General features: G+C 42.5%; 1 protein-coding gene across 1 annotated transcript in view; it reads right to left on the reverse strand.

Annotated features, from left to right (window-relative positions):
• LOC130111078 (granule associated Rac and RHOG effector protein 1-like) overlaps positions 1-21,772 on the reverse strand; it is a 96,479-nt gene that overhangs the window by 21,955 nt on the left and 52,752 nt on the right. The window contains exons 3-7 of the mRNA XM_056278102.1: positions 17,701-17,913; positions 16,631-16,771; positions 16,057-16,152; positions 5,518-5,679; positions 2,945-3,103 (exon numbers count right to left, since the gene is read on the reverse strand). Coding sequence (XP_056134077.1) covers positions 2,945-3,103; positions 5,518-5,679; positions 16,057-16,152; positions 16,631-16,771; positions 17,701-17,913 — 771 coding nt within the window. The remainder of the gene's footprint in view (positions 1-2,944; positions 3,104-5,517; positions 5,680-16,056; positions 16,153-16,630; positions 16,772-17,700; positions 17,914-21,772) is intronic.

Consider the following 21,772-nt stretch of genomic DNA (forward strand, 5'->3'; position numbering starts at 1 on the left):
TAAGACAGGTACTGGGTGGTAGTGAAGAGTAGCAGGATGGCTGGGCAACTACAGTAGAAATGGTGAGGGAGTCAGCTAGGAAGGTGCTTGGTGTGTCATCTGGACAGAGGAAGGAAGACAGGGAGACTTGGTGGTGGAATGAGGAAGTACAGGAAAGTATACAGAGGAAGAGGTTGGCAAAGAAGAAGTGGGAAAGCCAGAGAGATGAAGAAAGTAGACAGGAGTATCAGGAGATGCGATGTAAAGTGGAGAGGTGGTGAAGGCAAATGAAAAGACATGGTGAGTTGTATGAAGTTACACACTAAGGAAGGGGAATAGGACTTCTATCGATTGGCTAGAAAGTGGGACTGAGCTGGGAAGGATGTTCAGTAGGTTAGGGTGATAAAGGATAGAGATGGAAATGTGCTGACAAGTGAGGAGAGTGTGTTGAGAAGCTGGAAGGACTATTTTGAGGGACTGGTGAATGAAAAAAATGAGACAGAGAGAGAGAGAGAGAAGGCTGGATTATGTGGGAATAGTGAATCAGAAGCGCAGTAGATTAGCAAGGAGGAAGTGAGGGCAGCTATGAAGAGGATGAAGAGTGGAAAGGCAGTTGGTCCTGATGACGTACCTGTGGAGGCATGGAGACGTTTAGGAGAGATGGCAGTGGAATTTTTAACTAGATTGTTTCACACAATCTTGGAAAGTGAAAGGATACCTCAGGAGTGGAGAAGAACTGTACTGGTACCGATTTTCAAGAATACGAGTGATGTGCAGAGCTGTAGTAACTTCGGAGCTATAAATTTAATCAGCCACAGCATGAAGATATGGGAAAGAGTAACGGAATTAAGTTAGTTAAGAGGAGAGGTAATGATTAGCGAGCAGCAGTATGGTTTCATGCCAGGAAGGAACACTATAGATGTGACGTTTGCTTTGAGAATGTTGATGGATAAGTATAGAGAAGGTCAGAAGGAGTTACATTGTGTCTTTGTGGATTTAGAGAAATCATACGATAGGGTGCCGAGAGAGGAGGTGTGGTATTGTATGAGGAAGTGGGAAGTGGCATATACGCATGTAAGAGTGGTGCAAGATATGTATGAGGGCAATGTGACAGTGGTGAGGTGTGTGGTAGGAATGACAGATGGGTTCAAGGTGGACGTCGGATTATATCGAGGATCAGCTCGTAGCCCTTTCTTGTTTGCAATGGTGATGGACAGATTGCAGACAAAATCAGGCAGGAGTGTCCATGGACTATGATGTTCGCGGATGACACTGTGATCTGTAATGAGTGTAGTTAGCAGGCTGAGGACAGCCGGGCGAGATGGAGGTATGCACTGGAGAGAAGAGGAATGAAAGTCAGTAGGAGCAAGACAGAACACATATGCATGAAGGAGAGAAAGGACAGCAAAATGGTGAGAATGCAAGGAGTAGAGGGGACGAAGGCGGATGGGTTTAAATACTTGAGGTCAACTGTTCAAAGTAACAAGGAATGCGGAAGAGAGGTGACAAAGAGAGTGCAGGCATTGTGGAGTGGGTGGAGAAGAGTGTCAGGAGTGATTTGCGATAGAAAGATACCAGCAAGAGTGAAAGGGAAGGTTTACAAGATGGTAGTGAAACCAGCTATGTTGTATGGTTTGGAGACAGTGGCACTGACGAAAAGACAGGAGGCGGTGCTGGAGGTGGTAGAGGTGAAGATGCTAAGATTTCCGTTGGGAGTGACAAAGATGGACAGAATTAGGAACAAGTATATTAGAGGGACAGCTGAAGTTGAATGGTTTGGATACAAAGCAAGAGAGGCAAGCTTGAGATGGTTCGGACATGTGTGGAAGAGAGATGCTGGGTATATTGGGAGAAGGATGCTGAATATGGAGCTGCTAGGCAAAAGGAAAAGAGGAAGGCCAGAGAGGAGGTTTATGGATGTGGTGAGAGAGGAAGATGCAGAGGACAGGATGAGATGGAAACGAATGATCCGCTGTGGCAACCCCTAATGGGGGTGGGGGGAGAAGAAGAAGAAGATGACGACGACGAAGAAGAAAGAAGACAAAGGAGATTGTATACTAACAAAATAACATCGGGGAAACCTGCCATAGCCAGCCAAGATTGTTCGTGTTCATTTTGAATTTCCATAATCATTCAGGCATCCATTTATTTGTTTATTTTAATTTATTTCTAGTTTTTCCCCTTATCCCACCCGATTAACCCAATGGCATATGGCCGGAACTCTTGTCGAATAACTCCCCTGGCTCACGTTTCCACAGGAACGAGATAGTCGTCACACCAGCTTCCTTCAAACTCGTGTCAGCTACTCTCGCTATTTTACACGCTGAAGCCTCGCATGGATTGCATCACCTTCAGGCCGCGAAGGAGGCGTACGGAGAATGCTTTCAATTGCTTGGCTGCAGGCGCCCGGGGGGGCCAGAGGGGTCGCTGGAGAACGACGAGTCCCCGAACACTACACCGATCTACACCCACTATCCCTCGGGTAAGGGTGGCCTAATGAATGCCTTACCCCATGGACGCTCTGGCCATGACCGGTTACGGTGAGTCTGGGATACGAACCTCCCAGCCACATGACGAGCGGGTTGCAAGAACGGCGGTTTATTCCGCTCGGCCACCAGAGCGGCCAGGCATTCATTTATTAGTTGAGTTTGAAGATGTCAGTCAGTGTTCAATTACATGTATTCTGAATAGGACTACAATTACAGCCCCTTCTTCGATAGCTCCGTTATTCAACAAAACCTTAATATGAGCGAATGTTCAATATATATCTCTAAATATACCAATACACCGAAAACAGGTACTTACAGATGTAAGGAACTGATCAGTGCTCTCTCCCCCACCCCTCCCCTTCGTTCCCAAAGTACTAAATAGTCTTTCAGGACTGTTCTCCAACTTTTTAAGATCTGGAACCCATCATATTCATGGTCCAGTCCTTTGGTTGTAGTTTTTTAGCAAGTCTACCCACCAGTCCAGCCTGGCCAAAGAGCAGTTGGACAGCAGTTTTGCAGGCGCCTCTCCAGCTGGAGGGGCATACTTGGTTGAGGACCTCAGTGACGGGGGAATCATCCCTGCGGGGCACTCCGTTCTGGCCCAGTGCCTCCGTAATGAGCTGCAGCGTGGTGTGCTGAGGAGATAAAACACAGTGATTTGTGGTCAGAGGGAGCTGGTGTAATGCCCACTGTAACACTAGACAGACACTGCTGGAGGTGCCACAAGGCACTTTGCCAACAAATATCTGCTCCAGATATCCAGATAATAGTGTGGTTGGGGGACCACACCATCCCGGATACTGAAGAATCCAAAGAAAAAAACTTTGTTTTCATGACTGGACCATGCATTATTTTGAAATCATACGTTTGTATTTATATGGTTTCAAAGTTCTAAGGACTATTTTAGTAACCCATACAAGACCAGGTAATTCTTTTAGTAACAGTTCTGAAGATTTAAATAAATAAAAAAAAGTTATCTAGTTAGCTAATCTAAAAAATCTAAATCATGAACACTTTTGTACCTTGTCTTTATGCATACTCAATAATCCAGGTAAGGAAATCACATAAAGTTGTATCAGTTCATCTGGACACAACATTTATTGAGAGACATGTTTCATCACTCATCTTAGTGACCGCTTCAGTTTCAACTGACTGCAGGTGTCCCCACCCTTATAAAAAGCACAGTGGCATAACAACCAAAAACAAAGATTGGTTTCGAATGCAAATTCTGTGACCATTAACTAGGGTTATAATGGCCATGTGTACTATTCACAGAGGATTGAGGAACAGTTGCAATCACAGCATTGTAACATGGTGACAGATGTACTCTTAAGCCCCCCCGTCCCGTCCCGGTTGAGGGATGGTCATTCCCTCTTCACACAGATGGCCTCTTTGACTCCCTGTTCAAACCAGCGTTCCTCCCTATCAATGATGTGCACATCCTCATCCTTGAAGGAGTGGCCACTGGCCTATAGATGGGTGTAGACCGCAGAGTCCTAGCCTGATGTGTTAGCTCTTCTGTGTTGTGCCATCCTCTTCATCAGCGTCTGTTTGGTATTGCTGTTTGTGCTGGGCGACCCAATCTTTGGGGTGGACAAATTTCTGATGCAGCGTGTTTTGGGGTTTGAAAGCAACTGAGAGGTGGTGTTTGGAAAATATGCGTCTCAATTGTTCAGACACTCCTGCCACATATGCAATCACCACTGGTTTATGCTTAGGCAGCTGTTGTCCTTCTCCTCTCTTCAGTCGGCTGGTGCACTGGTTTGGGTGCCTTCCTGGCTTTGAAAAACACCCAGTTAGGATAACCACACTTAACCATGGCCTGTTTAATGTGGGCTTTCTCCCCTGCCCCAGCTGTTGATCCGTTTGAACTGATTCAACTTTCTGTGACTTTTGTACCTTCTAATTACAATGGTTACTATTGGGCATAACTTTCCAGAGAAAAGAATAAAATGCATAATCATGCATTTGATATCTTCAGCATAGAAACAAAATGCAGGAGAGGGCAAGTAATGGCCAAATTTGAAAAAGAAGAGAAGTTGTTGTGGCTAACAGATAATATTGTCAAACAAAATTTCAGAGGATCTTTGCTAATACAAATTACGTCAAGAGCTAAAACCCAGGTCACACCATATTTTTTTTCCTTTTAATGGTAAGGCTGCTGATGTTAACAGCCAAAGCAACTGTGTAATTACAAATGGATCTCTGGGATTAGGAGGGCTCAAACAGCACTGCAATTGCCACATATCTCCCTAAGTCAGTAAATTAAAAAAAATATCTTCAGGATTGTAATTTAAAGTTAAGAGGTGTCTTCTGGGTATTGGCCAAATGGCCCTCTGAAAATATACAAATTTAAGTCACAAATCGACACACAAAGAGCAGGTGCAAAGTACAAAAATGCCAATGGAAAACTTATTTCAGACATAACTAGAACTATCACATAATTCTGCATACATTAAACATTCAATAGATGTATATTGTGAGGCATCATGCCAGTTCAGTACGGTTGGATCAGTGAAGAAGATGGATATGCAGTGAATGACTAGCAGTGGATAGGTGTGGGGTAATTAGCACAGTCAGCATTAATTACACTACACTAGAGCTGTGGTGTGTAATTGAGTATCGCTGACAGAGACCCAAGGCCTCATGTGGCCCATGCGGACTGGAGACTGAAGAAAACCTGAGTCAAAACATGGAAATCTTGCCAAACATAAGATACACATATTTTGGGTGGTTTTCGTGGTGCGTGTTTGTGACAATCTGAGCGAGCAAGAGAAAGAAAGAGTTAACTAAGATAATTGGAGAGAGCAACAGCGAAATTAGCAGCAGAAAGAGAATTAGCAGCAAGGGAGACAACGAGAGAGAGAGAGAGAGAGAGAGAGAGAGAGAGAGAGAGAGAGAGAGAGAGAGAGAGAGAAGTGTTTTGCCTTTTCAAAATCTTGTATATCAATCAAAAATTTACCAGTGGACAATGAAAGAGGCGAGAAGCTGTCAATCAAAGCAAAGATGGAAGAGTGATAAGGAGGTGAGGAAAACATTAGCGCTCTACCATTTTCAGTTTGAGGTTTTCAGCGGCCGACTCGTTGAAGGACACTCCTTTGAGAAAGTGGGATCCAATCTGCACAGGGATGGTGGGCAGCTCGCACTGGATGGACTGAGAAGTGGTCTGTATCCTGCCAGCCTGCTGGGCCTCCGCTTCACTGCAGCAGCCCTTTATACAGAAGTGATTGTACACACACATAAGGGTGCACGTACACACATGCACACAAAGACAAGACATAAACAGATACACACCAGTAGAGAGATGCGGACATTAAGTTACACATGCAAATAAAAAGCATCAAAATAGACATGTAACAAGACAAAAGTAACACATTTGAGTATATAGAATGTAGAGTAACCCTAAACCTAACATCAGAATAATCACACACATAATCACAAATATAATGAAAGTCCCAACCTGAAACCTTTACAAGTAGGGCATTAAATTCACAGTGGCCATGGCCGTTGATGCCTTACTATTTGGTTGTGATGCCTTTATAATTTTTGGGAGTCTTCAGGTCATTGTGGCATGAGTACCGTTTCACTTTGATTGAAGCAGATGAGTATTGTGGTGCATTCAAGTGGCTGGAAAACTCTATTTGGCTGTGCCCCAGCATTTTTTCTGTTGACCTGGATGTACCACGCAACCAACAAGCACTAACATAGAAGAAGAAAATGACCAATCCAATAAACCACCACAACATGACCGTTACATATACTGTCACATACCGCGAACAACCTTTCTCCCTAATCAAAACTACCGACATAAGCAAAATTATCTTTGATCCATCTAATAATTATCTTTCCATGAGCAATTGTACTTGCCCAACTACCCTATTTTCCAAGCTGTCCCGGTCGCTGCTCCACCCCTACCCCATCTGGAGAGGGTTGCAGACTACCACATGCCTCCTCTGATAAATGTGGTCGCCAGCCACTTCTTTTCCCCTGACAGCGAGGAGTTTCGCCAAGGGGATGTAGCAACATGTGGGAGGATCACGCTATTCCCCCCAGTCCCCCCTACCCCCCGAACACGGGCCCTGACTGACCAGAGGAGGTGCTGGTGCAGCGACCAACACACATCCACATCCGGCTTCCCACCCGCAGACACGGCCAATTGTGTCTGTAGGGACGCCCGACCAAGCCGGAGGTAACACGGGGGATTCGAACCGGCGATCTCTGTGTTGGTAGGCAACACAAGGGACCGTTACACTACCTAGACACCAATCTTTCTAAATCATGCTTAAATACTGCAGTTAAATGAGAGAAAAGCATTCACTGAATAAATTTAGGATTCTATTTACTGCGAGATACCGTTGATGGTGGTTAATGTGCCAGGTAACAGCATCAGCTAGCTGGCCAACTGATTCCTCTTAGTTGGTCATTAATTTTTTGCTTATAGTGCAGCTTGATAAGTAAACATTGTACACACACAGCCATTTGTTATCAATAATAATGGAATTGCTGACTAAAGTCAAGCTTATTTGTATAGCCCAAAATCCCAAAATTCTAAGCAGACTTATAAGCAAGCCTGTTATGTAGTAGGGGTTGCACGACTTCTGATTTTTTCAAGTCGACGTTTCTATCAATAAAGTCGACGTAACGTCGACGCATCGTTGATGATGTCATCACATACACATGCACGCAAAAAACACAGACAGAATGGGCTGTCCAAAAATGAGCAACTTGTATTGACAAGATCTCTAGCGTGTGTGTCAATGTGAAATCGCTTAATTTTTCCCTCCACCGGCCACCGCATTTGCGGTGATTGCGGGAAAAAAATAATGCTGTGTGATCATGTGGTCAACGACTCATGGCCGGCGCATAGGAGCGACAAATTGGCTGGGTGGGGGGGGGTCGGAGATTTCATAGGTGTTCAATTGGCAACCAAATTGGGAGGGGAAATTGTAGACAATTCTAAGAAAATATTAACAAGGAAGAATGTATGAATAAAAATGTATGAACAGGAAAAAAAAAAGTTAAAAAAAAAAGTGGTCAACGACTCATTGACGTCTCCCGGTAGGCGTCGACTTGTGGTAGTGACGTCGACGCGTCGAAAAGTCGACTTTTCTGTGCAAGCTCTATTATGTAGTACGGTAAAACTGTGTAGTGTAATCTCTTATGTATCTCCAGGTTGACTCTTTTTTGTTTCTGTTTAAAAAGACCATATTTTCAAAACTTGTGCATAATCTAACTTACCTAAATCTTCAATGTTATTTTGTGTTTTAAAGATACAATCAGTGACTTTTCTCGCAATTTTATCCATTTGAAACACGATGACAATGTGGCGATTCTGCTGGATGGAACATCAATATTACAGTACAACAATGTTCCAATATAGTTCAATGTGGTCGGCAGAAAGAAACTGACCGGTGGCATCTGATCTACTTGAAATTACTGAAGCAGCCATTGTCACTTGTGTGCCATCAGCTCACCAGTAAATCATCTGCAACTGCGTAAAATTGGCATCTTAAGACCAAAGCTAATGCAGTTTGTCTAATGTATTACAAACGTCAGCAAAATATATTGTAACACTGTACAACAGAAATCTTGTTTGTTCAACAGAAGCATTGCCAAATCTGCATCACGTTTCAATCTTTTTTTCTGGCTAAAGTTGTTTTCAACGTGGACTTGTTTGCTGCTGCACTAGTTGGTGAGACCCGAGAAAAAAATGTAAAAAGTGTTACATACATACATATACTGGAGAATGTCTCCAACCGTGGTAAGGATGCTGCTCAGTATTATGTAACCTGACCCCGTGATCCAGATGGATAAAATGACTCCATAGTAACGGAGAAAAGTTGCATATTAACAGAGAAAAGTTGCAGATATCAGCTTTAAATTGTGTAGCTGTACACTTAAGACCTATTAAATTTTACAATGTAGCCCATCTGTAATTATTTTTTATCAGCTTTTTCTGAAATGTCTGAAAAACACCAACACCATGAAACCCGTTTTATGCCAATGTCATTTTCATGCCATTGTGTTTTCTTTTAAGAGGTAATTTATAAATATATAGGCATGTAAAACCTAACGCAATCATTTAAAACCATATAGCCACACTTTTAGCAGGGTCCAAAACCTGAATTTGGTCAATGGCCTTAGTGCCCCACCAGGTGGCCTTGGCACCCCCTAAATATTACGATTGCAATAAATGCAGACTAGGGATGAGTAACGTTAAGATTTTAACAGTACTACTACTCTTAGTGATACTGCTTATCGATTCGGTACTTTAGCGGTACCCTTATCAGTTCTTTTCGTTATTTTTTTAAGAGAAAAAAACAAAACAAATTCAGAACAGAATTAACATTGCTTTATTTTCTGTGTGGGTTTCCTCCGGGGGCTCTGGTTTCCTCCCACAGTCCAAAGACATGTAAGTCAGGTGAATTGACCATACTAAATTGTCCCTGGGTGGGTGGGTGGGGGTGTGTGTGTGTGTGTGTGTGTGTGTGTGTGTGTGGGCCCTGTGATGGCCTAGCGGCCTGTCCAGGGTGTCTCCCCGCCTGCTGCCCAATGACTGCTGGAATAGGCTCCAGCATCCCCACAACCCTGAGAGCAGGATAAGTGGTTCAGATAATGGATGGACGAACAAAGCATTACTTTTAATCATTAACCCATGTTTGTATAATTAAGTCAATTCCATGTGGGCTCTAGGTTGCTAGCTGCATAACATACCTGATGTGGGTGGGGCAACCAGAGATGAACTACAAGCTAGGAAGTCGAAAACTGCATTTCTCCGCCTGCATTTGATGCACTTTCACCATATATTTCGAAAGATTACTTGTTTCCACCCTTACATGTAAAAGACTTGTTGCACTTGTGGCAATGAGCATTGTCAGCATCGACTCTAGTGAGGTATAACCAGACTTTTGACCATTTAGTTCTCTCCATCATCGTCACTAAGAGCAGGCTGTGTGTGTGCATGTGTGCGTGCGTCTGAGAGAGCTGGCCCCGCCCCTCGGCTCACACATACGACAGGCTACGAGAGAAAGATCGCTCTTCTGGATTGGGAATAGCGAAAATGCATCATAGACAAATATCTTGATCTTACTGCAAATTAGAAATGGACTTTGTGAGATAAAAGATCCAAGATAACGTTTACATTGCCTGAATAAAAGACCACTTAAAGCACTTTACAATGTATGCCCTACATTCACACTACCACTACTACTTTCGGTTGCTTCCGTTAGGGGTTGCCACAGCGGATCATCCGTTTCTATCTCTTCCTGTCCTCTGCAGCTTCCTCTGTCACACCAGCCACCTGCATGTCCTCTCTCATCATATCCATAAACCTCCTCTTTGGCCTTCCTTTTTTCCTCTTCCCTGACAGCTCCATATTCAGCATCCTTCTCCCAATAAACCCAGCATCTCTCCTCCACACATGTCCAAGCCATCTCAATCTTGTCTCTCTTGCTTTGTCGCCAAAGCATCCAACCTGAGCGGTCCCTCTAATATCTACTACTACTTTCGGCTGCTCCCGTTAGGGGTCGCCACAGCGGATCATCCGTTTCCATTTCTTCCTGTCTTCTGCGTCTTCCTCTGTCACACCAGCCACCTGCATGTCTTCCCTCACCACATCCATAAACCTCCTCTTTGGCCTTCCTCTTCTCCTCTTCCCTGGCAGCTCCATATTCAGCATCCTTCTCCCAATATACTCAGCATCTCTCCTCCACACATGTCCAAGCCATCTCAATCTTGCCTCTCTTGCTTTGTATCCAAACCGTCCAACCTGAGCGGTCCCTCTAATATACTCGTTCCTAATCCTGTCCTTCTTCGCCACTCCCAATGAAAATCTTAGCATCTTCAACTCTGCCACCTCCAGCTCCGTCTCCTGTCTTTTAATCAGTGCCACTGTCTCCAAACCATATAACATAGCTAGTCTCACAACCATTTTGTAAACTTTTTCTTTAACTCTTGCTGGTACCCTTCTGTCGCAAATCACTCCTGACACTCTTCTCCACTCACTCCACCCTGCCTGCACTCTCTTTGTCACCTCTCTTCCGCATTCCTTGTTACTTTGAACAGCTGACCTCAAGTATTTAAACCCATCCGCCTTCGTCCCCTCTACTCCTTGCATCCTCACCATTTTGCTGTCCTTTCTCTCCTTCACGCATATGTGTTCTGTCTTGCTCCTACTGACTTTCATTCTTCTTCTCTCCAGTGCATACCTCCATCTCGCCCGGCTGTCCTCAGCCTGCTAACTACACTCATTACAGATCACAGTGTCATCCGCGAACATCATAGTCCATGGACACTCCTGCCTGATTTTGTCTGCAATCTGTCCATCACCATTGCAAACAAGAAAGGGCTATGAGCTGATCCTCGATATAATCCGACGTCCACCTCTCTTCTTCTCCTCTCTTCTGCACTCCCCGTTACTTTGGACAGTTGACCCCCCCAGTATTTAAACTCATACGCCTTCGTCACCTCTACTCCTTGCATCCTCACCATTCCACTGTCCTCCCTCTCATTCACACATAAGTATTCCATCTTGCTCCTACTGACTTTCATTCCTCCTCTCTCCAGTGCATACCTCCACCTCTCCACGCTCTCTTCCATCTGCAACCTACTCTCGCTACAGATCACAATGTCAATCTGCAAAATCATAGTCCACGGCGACTCCTGCCTGATTTCGTCTGTCAACCTGTCCATTACCATTGCAAACAAAAAAGGGCTCAGAGCCGATCCTTGATGTAATTCTACCTCCACCTTGAACCCATCTGTCATTCCAACCGCACACCTCACCACTGTCACACTTCCCTCATACATATCCTGCACCTCTCCTACATACTTCTCTGCAACTCCTGACTTCCTCATACAATACCATACCTCCTCTCTCGGCACCCTGTTATATGCTTTCTCTAAATCCACAAAGACACAAGGTAACTCCTTCTGGCCTTCTCTGTCCTTCTCAATCAACATTCTCAAAGCAAACATTGCATCTGTGGTGCTCTTTCGTGGCATGAAAGCATACTGCTGCTTGCTGATCGTCACCTATTTTCTTAACCTAGCTTCTATTACTTTCCCATATATTCACGCTGTGGCTGATCAACTTTAAACCTCTGTAGTTGCTACATTTCTGCACATCCCCCTTGATTCTTGAAAATAAGTACCAGTATACTTCTTCTCCACTCCTCAGGCATCTTCTCTTTCTAAGATGTGTTAAACAATCAAGTTAAAAACTCCACTGCCATCTCTCCTAAACATCTCCATGCCTCCACAGGTATGTCATCTGGACCAATCACCTTTCCACTCTTCCTCCTCTTCATAGCTGCCCTCACCTCCTCCTTGCTAATCCACCGCACTTCCTGATTCACTGTCCCCACATCATCCAACCTTCACCCATTCACACACACTTTCATAAACTGATGGATAAGGCCGCCTGCCATGCAAGGCGCCAACCTGCTCATCAGGAGCAATTAGGGGTTCAATGTCTTGCTCATGGACACTTCGACACATTCTCTGGAGGAGCTGGGGATTGAACCAGTGACCTTCTGATTACTAGACGACCCACTCTACCTCCTGAGCCATGCTGCCCCAAATGCTCAAAACATGCTTGACTAAGGACTATCACTGCCATAATCGGGTATACATAATGTGGAGTACTGGATGGAACAATATAACATACAGTCATTTAAAGTAATACATACCTGGGTTTTACAGGTATTGGGTTCTTTCATGTCATTTAAAATGTTCAATGGGAAAAATTACCAAGTATGTATTTTTGTCTCATTTGTTTAATTGTGTTCTCTTTATCTACTTTTAGGACTTGTGTGAAAATCTGATGATGTTTTAGGTCATATTTATGCAGAAATATAGAAAATTCTAAAGGGTTCACAAACTTTGAAGCACCACTGTAAGTTTGTGAAACCAAATGTTTTCCTTCCCTTAAATGAAGCTTTGCCCCCTCACTATATTGATGCCCATGTAACTCAGGCTAATAAATAAGGTGGGGGTGTCACCTTAATATTTAAGTCTATTCATTCATCTTCAGCCGCTTCTCTGGGGTTGGAAGAACGGCACTCCAGATATCCCTCTCCCCATTCCCAGGCCAGATTGGACATGTAGTCCCTCCAGCGAGTTCTGGGTCTACCCCGGGGTCTCCTACAAATTGGCCGTGCCTGGAAAACCTCCAAAGGAAGGCGCCCGGGAGGCATCCTAATCAGATGCCTGCACCACCTCAACTGGCTCCTTTTGACGCGAAGGAGCAGCGGCTCTACTCCAAGGTCCCTCCGGATGTCTGAGCTCCTCACCCTATCTCTTAAGGCTGAGCCCAGACACCCTACGGAGGAAACTCACTTCAGCTGCTTTTAGCCACGATCTCACCCTTTCGGTCACTACCCAAAGCTCATGACCATAGGTGAGGGTTTGCATGAAGACTGACTAGTAAAATTAGTATTTAAGTCTATTTTCAATCTAATTTCTAAACTTGAAAATAAATTCAGATCTTTTGAGTCTCTTATTCTAAGTCCATCTCCCTCAGCCACGAACAGACTCTGCTCAGTCCACATTGTGTTTCTCTATTGACCTCCTGGCTCTTACTATTTCTTGAAGAATTTGGAGAATTTATCTCAGGTATTGTTACTCATTCTGATTGGATTCTAATTCTTGGCGATTTCCATATTTATCTGAACAAGCCTGGTGATCCTCTAGCGCTTGTTGATACTTTTGGGTTCGCTCAGTTTTTTCCAAGAGTTGACTTATTGCAGTAGTTAACACCCTTGATTTCCTTTTATCTAAAGGGATAGCTGTTCCTGATCTGACAGTCTTGCCAACCACATCTGCTGTGTCAGATAATTTTCTCGTTAAATCTGAAACATCACTGGTCTGTCCTGTTAATCTCGGCACAGATGTAGTTGCTACTGCCACATTGGTCCATGCACTTTAGCTGCATTTGGCCAACAGCTGCCTGAGGTCTTGGCTCCTTTTACTGAAGAGAGAGACTCTGTTGAAACTCTCACTAGTGACTGAAATGTGGCCATCTCTAGTCTCCACAATTCAGTTGCACCTCTCACTACCACAGCTAGGTGACTAAAGTGGCCTACATCATGGTTTAACGATGAGACACGTGCTCTTAAGAGGGCCTGCAGCAGACTGGAACGTAAATGGAGAAAACAAAAATTGGAAGTATTTTACCTTTGGCATGAAAGTTTATTGAAATACAAGTGTGCTTTATCTGCTGTGAAACCAGCGTATCTCTCTCATTTAATATTAATAAACATAAGCCCAGATTTCTCTTTGACACTGTAGCTAAACTTACCAAAAAGCAGCCGTCTACTAGCTGCTCACCATTCATGGCTCATTAGTTTCTAGATGTTTTCTGCAATAAGGCTGATGAGATCATAAACAAAATTAGTTCTCCTGCAGATCCTGTTTTACAAAATTCATATCTACACAATGAGTCACTGATAGTCCCTGTTATTACAGCTTTTGAGACTATCTCTCCTGATAATTTGACTAAGCTGATGTCAGCTTCTAAACTAATTACTTGCCAACTTGACCCTTTACCAGTAAAACTTTTTTAAGACCTCTGGCCTTTCCTAGGACCTACAATGCTAGACATTGTTAACTTATCACTTTCTATTGGCATTGTTCCCAGCAGTTTTTTTTTTTTGCATTTTCCGCCTTTGTTAGATAGCGATAGTCGAGAGAGGCAGGAAAGGCAGGGGAGCGAGAGGGAAAGGCAGGGGAGAGAGAGGGAATGGCATGCAGCTAAGGGCCGGGGCCAGATTCAAACCCAGGCCACTGTAGTTAAGGACTCAGCCTTATATGGTACGTGCTCTACCAGGTGAGCCCCCCCAGCAGTTTTAAGAAAGCTGTGGTCAAACCTCTACTTAAGAAACTGCACCTCAATCCAAGGTGCTAGACATGTGTACTAGTACTAGAAGTTCTAGAGAGTTGTGTGTATCAACAACTTTTGACCCATAATAGAAAAAAACCTATCAATATGAACCCTTTCAATCGGCTTTAAGCCCCCTTTGAAAACAAGATGGTTCCTCTCAAGGAGTTTATCCTTCTAACAAATGCTATCTTCTTTCAGGGCCTGTCACTCCACTGAAACTGCTCTAACCAGAGTGGTAAATGATCTTCTACTTGCTATGGACTGATTCCACCGCCGTGCTCTTACTACTGGATCTCAGTGCAGCCTTTGACACTATAGAGAGACTCCAATACCTGCAATTGTTTCATTCAGACTTGATTACTAAAACTACAAAATGTGACCATATTACACCAATTCTTGCCTCCCTTCATTGGCTTCCCATCTATGTTAGATCAGACTTCAAGGTGCTTCTGCTGATTTATAAAATCCCAAATGGGCTTGCCCCATCATAGCTGTCTGATCTCCTTAAACCGTATATTCCATCTCGAGTGCTTTGCTCTCAAAGTAAGGGGCTCCTGTGTGTACCCAAGGTTAAAAATAAGTCAGCTGGTGACAGGACCTTTTCCTATCGGGCCCCGTTCTTATGGAATAACCTGCCTACTGCCGTCAGACAGTCTGTTGAATCCTTTACATTCAAACTTAAAACTCATCTTTTTTCCTGAACCTACAATTAGTTGCCTTTAAATTTAGTACTTCACGACCTGCGCTGCATGGTGGGTCGGTTTCTGTCTCAATTTACCAGGCACTGTTCTGTTGACAAGATTATAGATTGATTATTGCAACTGTTCTCTTCTTTCTCATGTCTTTTCTCTCCCTGAATAATGTCTTCTCCTGTCTCTTCTCCCATGTATGTGACTGGTGTAATGCGAGTCTCCCTTGTGTGCACGTTTAGTCTATCCTCCAGTCAGGTCTCCATGTTGATGGTGGTTGCCACCTGGACGCTGCTTGGCATCCTCCTCATCACATTCTTTATGTATCTTATAAATCCATATAATTTTGTTATCCTGTTTCAATGCTGTATCCTTCTCTCTCTCCAATGTATGACGAATGTCTTTTCTTGTCTCTTCTCCGGTGTATGTGAATGGTGTGACGTGAATGTCCCATGTGCATGTGTAGTCTGTCCTCCTGCCAGGTCTAGATGGTGATGGTGGTTGTATGGCTCAGATCCAACGCTGTTCTGGTGGCATCTGGACACTGCTTGGCATCCTCATCATATTCTTCATAAATCTTATGATTCTATTATAATTCTGTTATCCTCTTTCAATGTTGTATTCGGTAAATTGTGTTTTATTCTATACACACAAGATCCATTGCACATCTGTCCATCTTGGTCTCCCAAGATTGACAAATATAGAAAGAAAAAATAGGAAGAACCTCAGGAAGAGGTTCTTCCTATTTTTTCTCCCTCTTAAAGGTTTTTTTTTTTTTAGGGAGTTGTTCCTTATCCGATGCGAGGGTCTTAGGACAGGATGCTGTATTGTTGTAAAGCCCCCCGAGGCAAATTTGTAATTTGTGATATTGGGCTATACAAACAAACTTGACTTAACAAGATTCAAATGAGACAAGACAATTTCATTCATTTTAATATATATGTTTTGGAAATCTCAATAATGGGATTTTTTCAAACTTTTGCTTCTGCTGACAGCTCAGTTCTGAGCAGGGACCTACCTGTAAAGCCGCCTCAACAGTTTTGGGGTTGAGATGAAATCCGGCCTTCAGAGCGTACTCACTGTGACCTAGGCTCTCTAGTGCTGTTTTATAGGCCTGGGGATAGGGGCGAAGAATAAAGCAAATATCAAATCCAACTCCCCCTTTTCATTAAATATGATGTTCTCTGACTCCATCCCTACAATCTCCTCTGTAGCGTTTTGCTTTTAATCTTAATTTATTATAATTTAATTTTAAATTGATGTTATTTTCTACCTAGTTTTGACATTTTTAATTATTGCATCTTGAACTGAGGAAAATAAACTGTGGAATGCAATTAAACACCATCAATTGGGCAGCTCTAGTCTATGGGGAAAAGCGGATATTACAACCATCCACCAGCCAAGTGGTGGTAAACTGTATAGAGGGTTGTCTTTCTACCAAACATATTAGCAGATGACAAACCTTCTTAAGATCATTGTCCATTTTAAGAGAAAAGTTATTTTGCTGGTGGTCAGTTTATTTTTGGAATCCATCACTCATTATGGCCAACGCTACAAAAGTCACATTCCTGACTGGGCTCTGGGGAAAGTACCTGTAAAGCATTGTCAATCTTTAAGTTGAGCTCTTTGAGCTGGTGCTCAGGGATGGTTGTGTTGTTGGAGCAGAAGAGCTGCTGAACCTGGATGCCTGCCAGGCAGCCGTCTCGACCCCTCTCCCTAAGCCGTGCCATGGCCTGGAGGTACAACAGCACACAGCATAGCATTAGGTGACAGCAACTACAGCAAATACAGAAAAGCTAAAACAGACTCTCAAAAGACAGGAAAAAGTTTGATAATTAGTAAAGTGATGTTAAATCTACAATTAGAAACTCACCATTTAGAAAGTAAAAAAAATAAAAAAATAATAATCTAAGGACAAAATGAAATCAAGTGATGGTTCTTCTTAAAAGAAAAGCCGACTGCTGACAAAATGAAAACACTATTATAGACCAGATGCGCCTGTTTCAGGGAGACAAGGCACATGTGGTCAATTTCCCAAAAAGGATGATGCATCATCTTGGAAAAACTTCAAATTTTAACTATCAGAAACATTTCTTCGATTTGTATTAATAAGGGCAACAAAAACCCTTGAAAACAGAATCATATTTCACATATTTCCAGGACATAAAAATATGCAAAGGCTGCTGAAATCCTGGATCCTGGCTGCCTGCTGTCCAAACTCCACAGTTGCAAGGGCCATTCCACAGCACATTCCACCAGGATCTATCCACAGGCCTAGTCCCCTCTAGGGCTCAAACCCATGCATGCCAGAGCTTAGCAGATCAATCGGCCCACTATTCTCCTCTCTGGCTCACTGTACAGAACAAAGCTCAGAAGTGGGCCAGAGGGACTGATTAGCCAAAGGATTAGCTAGCTCCTCTTACAAAATGGCCTCTATTACAGTGTTAGGGGTTGAGAGGGATAGTGAACACAGCAGTGTTGGTTTACAGACAAACTTCAGTGGAAAAAAAGAAGAAATAGGAAATTGTGGCTGGGAACCATAAATAACTGGCATTTCTCAGGAATGTGTAACAAGCCATCTCTTCACCTTGCAGATACCTATCCCTCCCATTTCCTAGGCCCATACCAGGGAATAACCTAGGGGCCTCCAACAGCTTCATACCTCAGCCGCACCCTTCCATGAGCGGGAGGCCTCCTCTAGCTCGTTGATGGGACCAGGACCAGTGCTCTGGGAACGGGCGCTAGTGCGGCGCTCCTGGGCCTGGGCCAGGGCCTCTGCTAGGCAGGACTGGGCCACAGGCTGGACCTTCTGCAAGGCCTGGGATAGAAACTGGAAATGGACCTGCATCACCGTCAGGAAGCACCGGCCTAGTACCTGAAAACATACAATAGAGATTATTTTTACAACATGCCTTATTCATTAACCATCCCCCATCACCATGCTAATATACAGTACTCCAGACATAACTCCAGATGAATGAGATGGTGAAAAAATTAGGAACACCACAGGGGCAGAAAACATTTTTTTCCTACTGGCTATAGACCCTTTCACTCTTTTACCAACCAACTACATTTTCCAACAACAGTACCTTGAATTGAGGGTTGGTTAAGCTGAGAAAAGTGGTCAGTAGAGCTGAGAAAAGTTAGTTACTTTCGGCTGGTGGCTACTCCTTATTTTCCTACCATCAACAACTGTTGTAATAATAAAGTTTCATAGTCATGTTCATCCATGCTCAGTTGTCTTATGGCATAAATCCACCTTAAAACTTGTCTCCTTATCTACATGCAGCTCATCTTCATGAGACAAGTGAGTTTAAAAGGTGAAATTAACAATGCATCATAGCTTTCATGCAGAATCGTTTAGGTTTCTCTCTTGAAAGGAGAGGGCGATGTGATTATTTTGAACACTGAGTATCCTTGAACAAAAAGGCCAAACTGATTTTCAAGGTTTTTCTTTTTTTAATGAGTGACATTTGCGCTGAACTTGAAAATACAAGCCAGTTTTCTTTCTTTTCTTTGCTGGAAGGACAACTACCTAAGCCATTTGCCCTTGGACTGCTTATGGTGTTTTGGAAAAAAGTACAGCTTCTATGCAGTTTCACTGTACATTTACACCAATAATGCAATCCAGTATTTTCTGAATGGAAGATTGTGATAATTATGAGAAATATGGGCAGTTCAGTTATGACAATGCATAGTTTAGGATAATACTTCCTAATGATGTAATTATAATTTCATGCACCTACTTTCACTCATTTACACAAAACTATAAACAAGCACTTTAAAATGTATACACTACCGTTCAAAAGTTTGGGATCACCCAAACAATTTCGTGTTTTCCATGAAAAGTCACACTTATTCACCACCATATGTTGTGAAATGAATAGAAAATAGAGTCAAGACATTGACAAGGTTAGAAATAATGATTTGTATTTGAAATAAGATTTTTTTTACATCAAACTTTGCTTTCGTCAAAGAATCCTCCCTTCAGAGGACAGCACAAACAGGCTCTAACAGGTACTATTTAATGAAGATGCCAGTTGGGGACCTGTGAGGCGTCTGTTTCTCAAACTAGAGACTCTAATGTACTTATCTTCTTGCTCAGTTGTGCAACGCGGCCTCCCACTTCTTTTTCTACTCTGGTTAGAGCCTGTTTGTGCTGTCCTCTGAAGGGAGTAGTACACACCGGTGTAGGAAATCTTCAATTTCTTAGCAATTTCTCGCATGGAATAGCCTTCATTTCTAAGAACAAGAATAGACTGTCGAGTTTCAGATGAAAGTTCTCTTTTTCTGGCCATTTTGAGCGTTTAATTGACCCCACAAATGTGATGCTCCAGAAACTCAATCTGCTCAAAGAAGTGCCCATCCAACCAATCCAACTTGTGGGAGCTGCTTCTGGAAGCGTGGGGTGCAATTTCTCCAGATTACCTCAACAAATTAACAGCTAGATTGCCAAAGGTCTGCAATGCTGTAATTGCTGCAAATGGAGGATTCTTTGACGAAAGCAAAGTTTGATGTAAAAAAAATCTTATTTCAAATACAAATCATTATTTCTAACCTTGTCAATGTCTTGACTCTATTTTCTATTCATTTCACAACATATGGTGGTGAATAAGTGTGACTTTTCATGGAAAACACAAAATTGTTTGGGTGATCCCAAACTTTTGAACGGTAGTGTAAGTGTAATAAAATTGCTAAAAACTTGGGTTGTTCAATAGTGCGCAGGTACAGACAAGTGAGGTGTCAAATCCCTTACTGACCCAAATCAACTTTACTTCTTAATACCATGATAAATTTAAAAATGAATTTGAGGATGTCCAGACAAAGCTTTGCACTGTAAATCTGGAGAGCTGACAATTTCAGTCCCGGTCTAACAGGATGCATTCATAAGCTTCTCAGAGACAAATGCCAGTTCACATCTAGTAGAATGAAATTCAGTACACTGTGTCAAGGCCAATTTCTCTCCTCAAAACCATGAAATGATCTCAGTTGTTACTCAAAAGCAGCATGAAATCATCTTTTAGGAAAATCCTTCTATACTGTAACCACCCTGCTTTTACATATCAGTAGTCTTCAGTACTACCCTAAAGTCTACAGAAGCTAACATCATCCTTCAATTGCATGTGCTATGAAATGAAGACCAAGTCCTTAGTGTGTCATTGCGCACAACTATTTTGAAAATAAAATATCTGGTCATTACACATGAAAGTACCCCAGATCTACGTACGCCTAAGTCCATGTTGGCAAAATTCTGAGTACACTATGCATCAAAATCATATCAAAACGTATAAGTAACCCAATTAGTTTCTACTGGCGTGCCTTGAAGCAACTTTTTTGGCTCAAATCAAGATGGTGATTGGTCATTTCTGCAAAACACTGTGGGAGTCTGACAAAAAAATTTGCTACTGCAGGAATAAAACAGGAATAAAGAAATAATGAAATTTTATTTCAGCTTTAATGGTGGCACTTTGCTGTATGAATCCTACTGCCTGTCAAATTAAGCATCTGACAAGGTTACCCACAGAAGTCAGAGGCTACCACATTTTATGCACGTATTTTGTGTGAGCAAACCTTACTATGGCTTAAAAAAATAAAATAAAAAAAATAGCCTACGTAGACAAAATGTTTTTGATATTATAGCTAAATTCATATTATAGCTAATAGAAAATTTCTATTTTTATAATCACATGTAGCCTATGATTCACAGCTTAAATTGTGACTAAAATAATGAGTTTCACTGTAATATTATTTTGTGTGGAAGATGCATTGAAGTGCAGCAAACTGTAAACATATTTGTTAGTCCAGATGTGGAATTCCATAGGGAGAATTCCATGGGGAGATCTACACAATCAGATTTGGGGGACTTTTATCATGAAATCACTGTTATTTCACATGGGATATTATGCATAATATGGATTTTTCAAAAAATATAATTTAGGGTAACTCTAAGGAACTAAGTACTATTTGCTTTTTCTGACAAACTCTATTATCCTAAGTTTAGATGCTGAATGGACACCAGAAACATTGTATTTGTGAAGTTTCACAGTCTTGGATTATAATAGCGGTCTGTGGAGAAAAGTCTCTTGCAAACATTTCTGTTGCCCCTGCAGGTCTGAAATGCCTGTTGGCTTCAATACCTAAGGAAATGTTGATCCATTGGTTCTATGTGTGGAAAGAGTGTGTATGGGCATGAATTCGGTAAGTGGCATGGACACTCCTAATGCCAGAATATCTCTATGTGTGTCTATCTCTATCTGTGTGAATGTTACGGTGTGTGAGAAAGTCAGTGTGCGCATGTCTTTGTTTTTGTGCAGGTGGTGAAGAACAGCCAAGGCTGATGCACCCATTTATTGTCCAATGATCAAAATAAGAGCAAGCTTTCACCGTATGTACTCTTAACCACCAAAAGTAGCTTTAATTTGCAACTTGAGGAATTATTTTCACTAGTGTATTGAAAATCTGAATTGCTGTGTCAACTTAATATGAAGATCGTTGGTTACATTAAACAGAATCTTTCATTTATTTACCTGTGCTCTACAAACCCAGACTGCTGTACCAAAATGGTTAGGTTTTTTTTAACATTCATCGACCAATACTTCCATCTTTACTGCATGCTTGTGTTTTTTTCTGCTGATGTTTATGGGCAAGCTAAAATGTACGCGGCCAGGTATGTGAGCAATGAGAGAATGGTCCCGACTTAGGAAACCATTTGTTGTTCAGTTCAGAAAATGAAA

The sequence above is a fragment of the Lampris incognitus genome, chromosome 4, assembly GCF_029633865.1.
Source record: "Lampris incognitus isolate fLamInc1 chromosome 4, fLamInc1.hap2, whole genome shotgun sequence".
Lineage (NCBI taxonomy): Eukaryota > Metazoa > Chordata > Actinopteri > Lampriformes > Lampridae > Lampris > Lampris incognitus.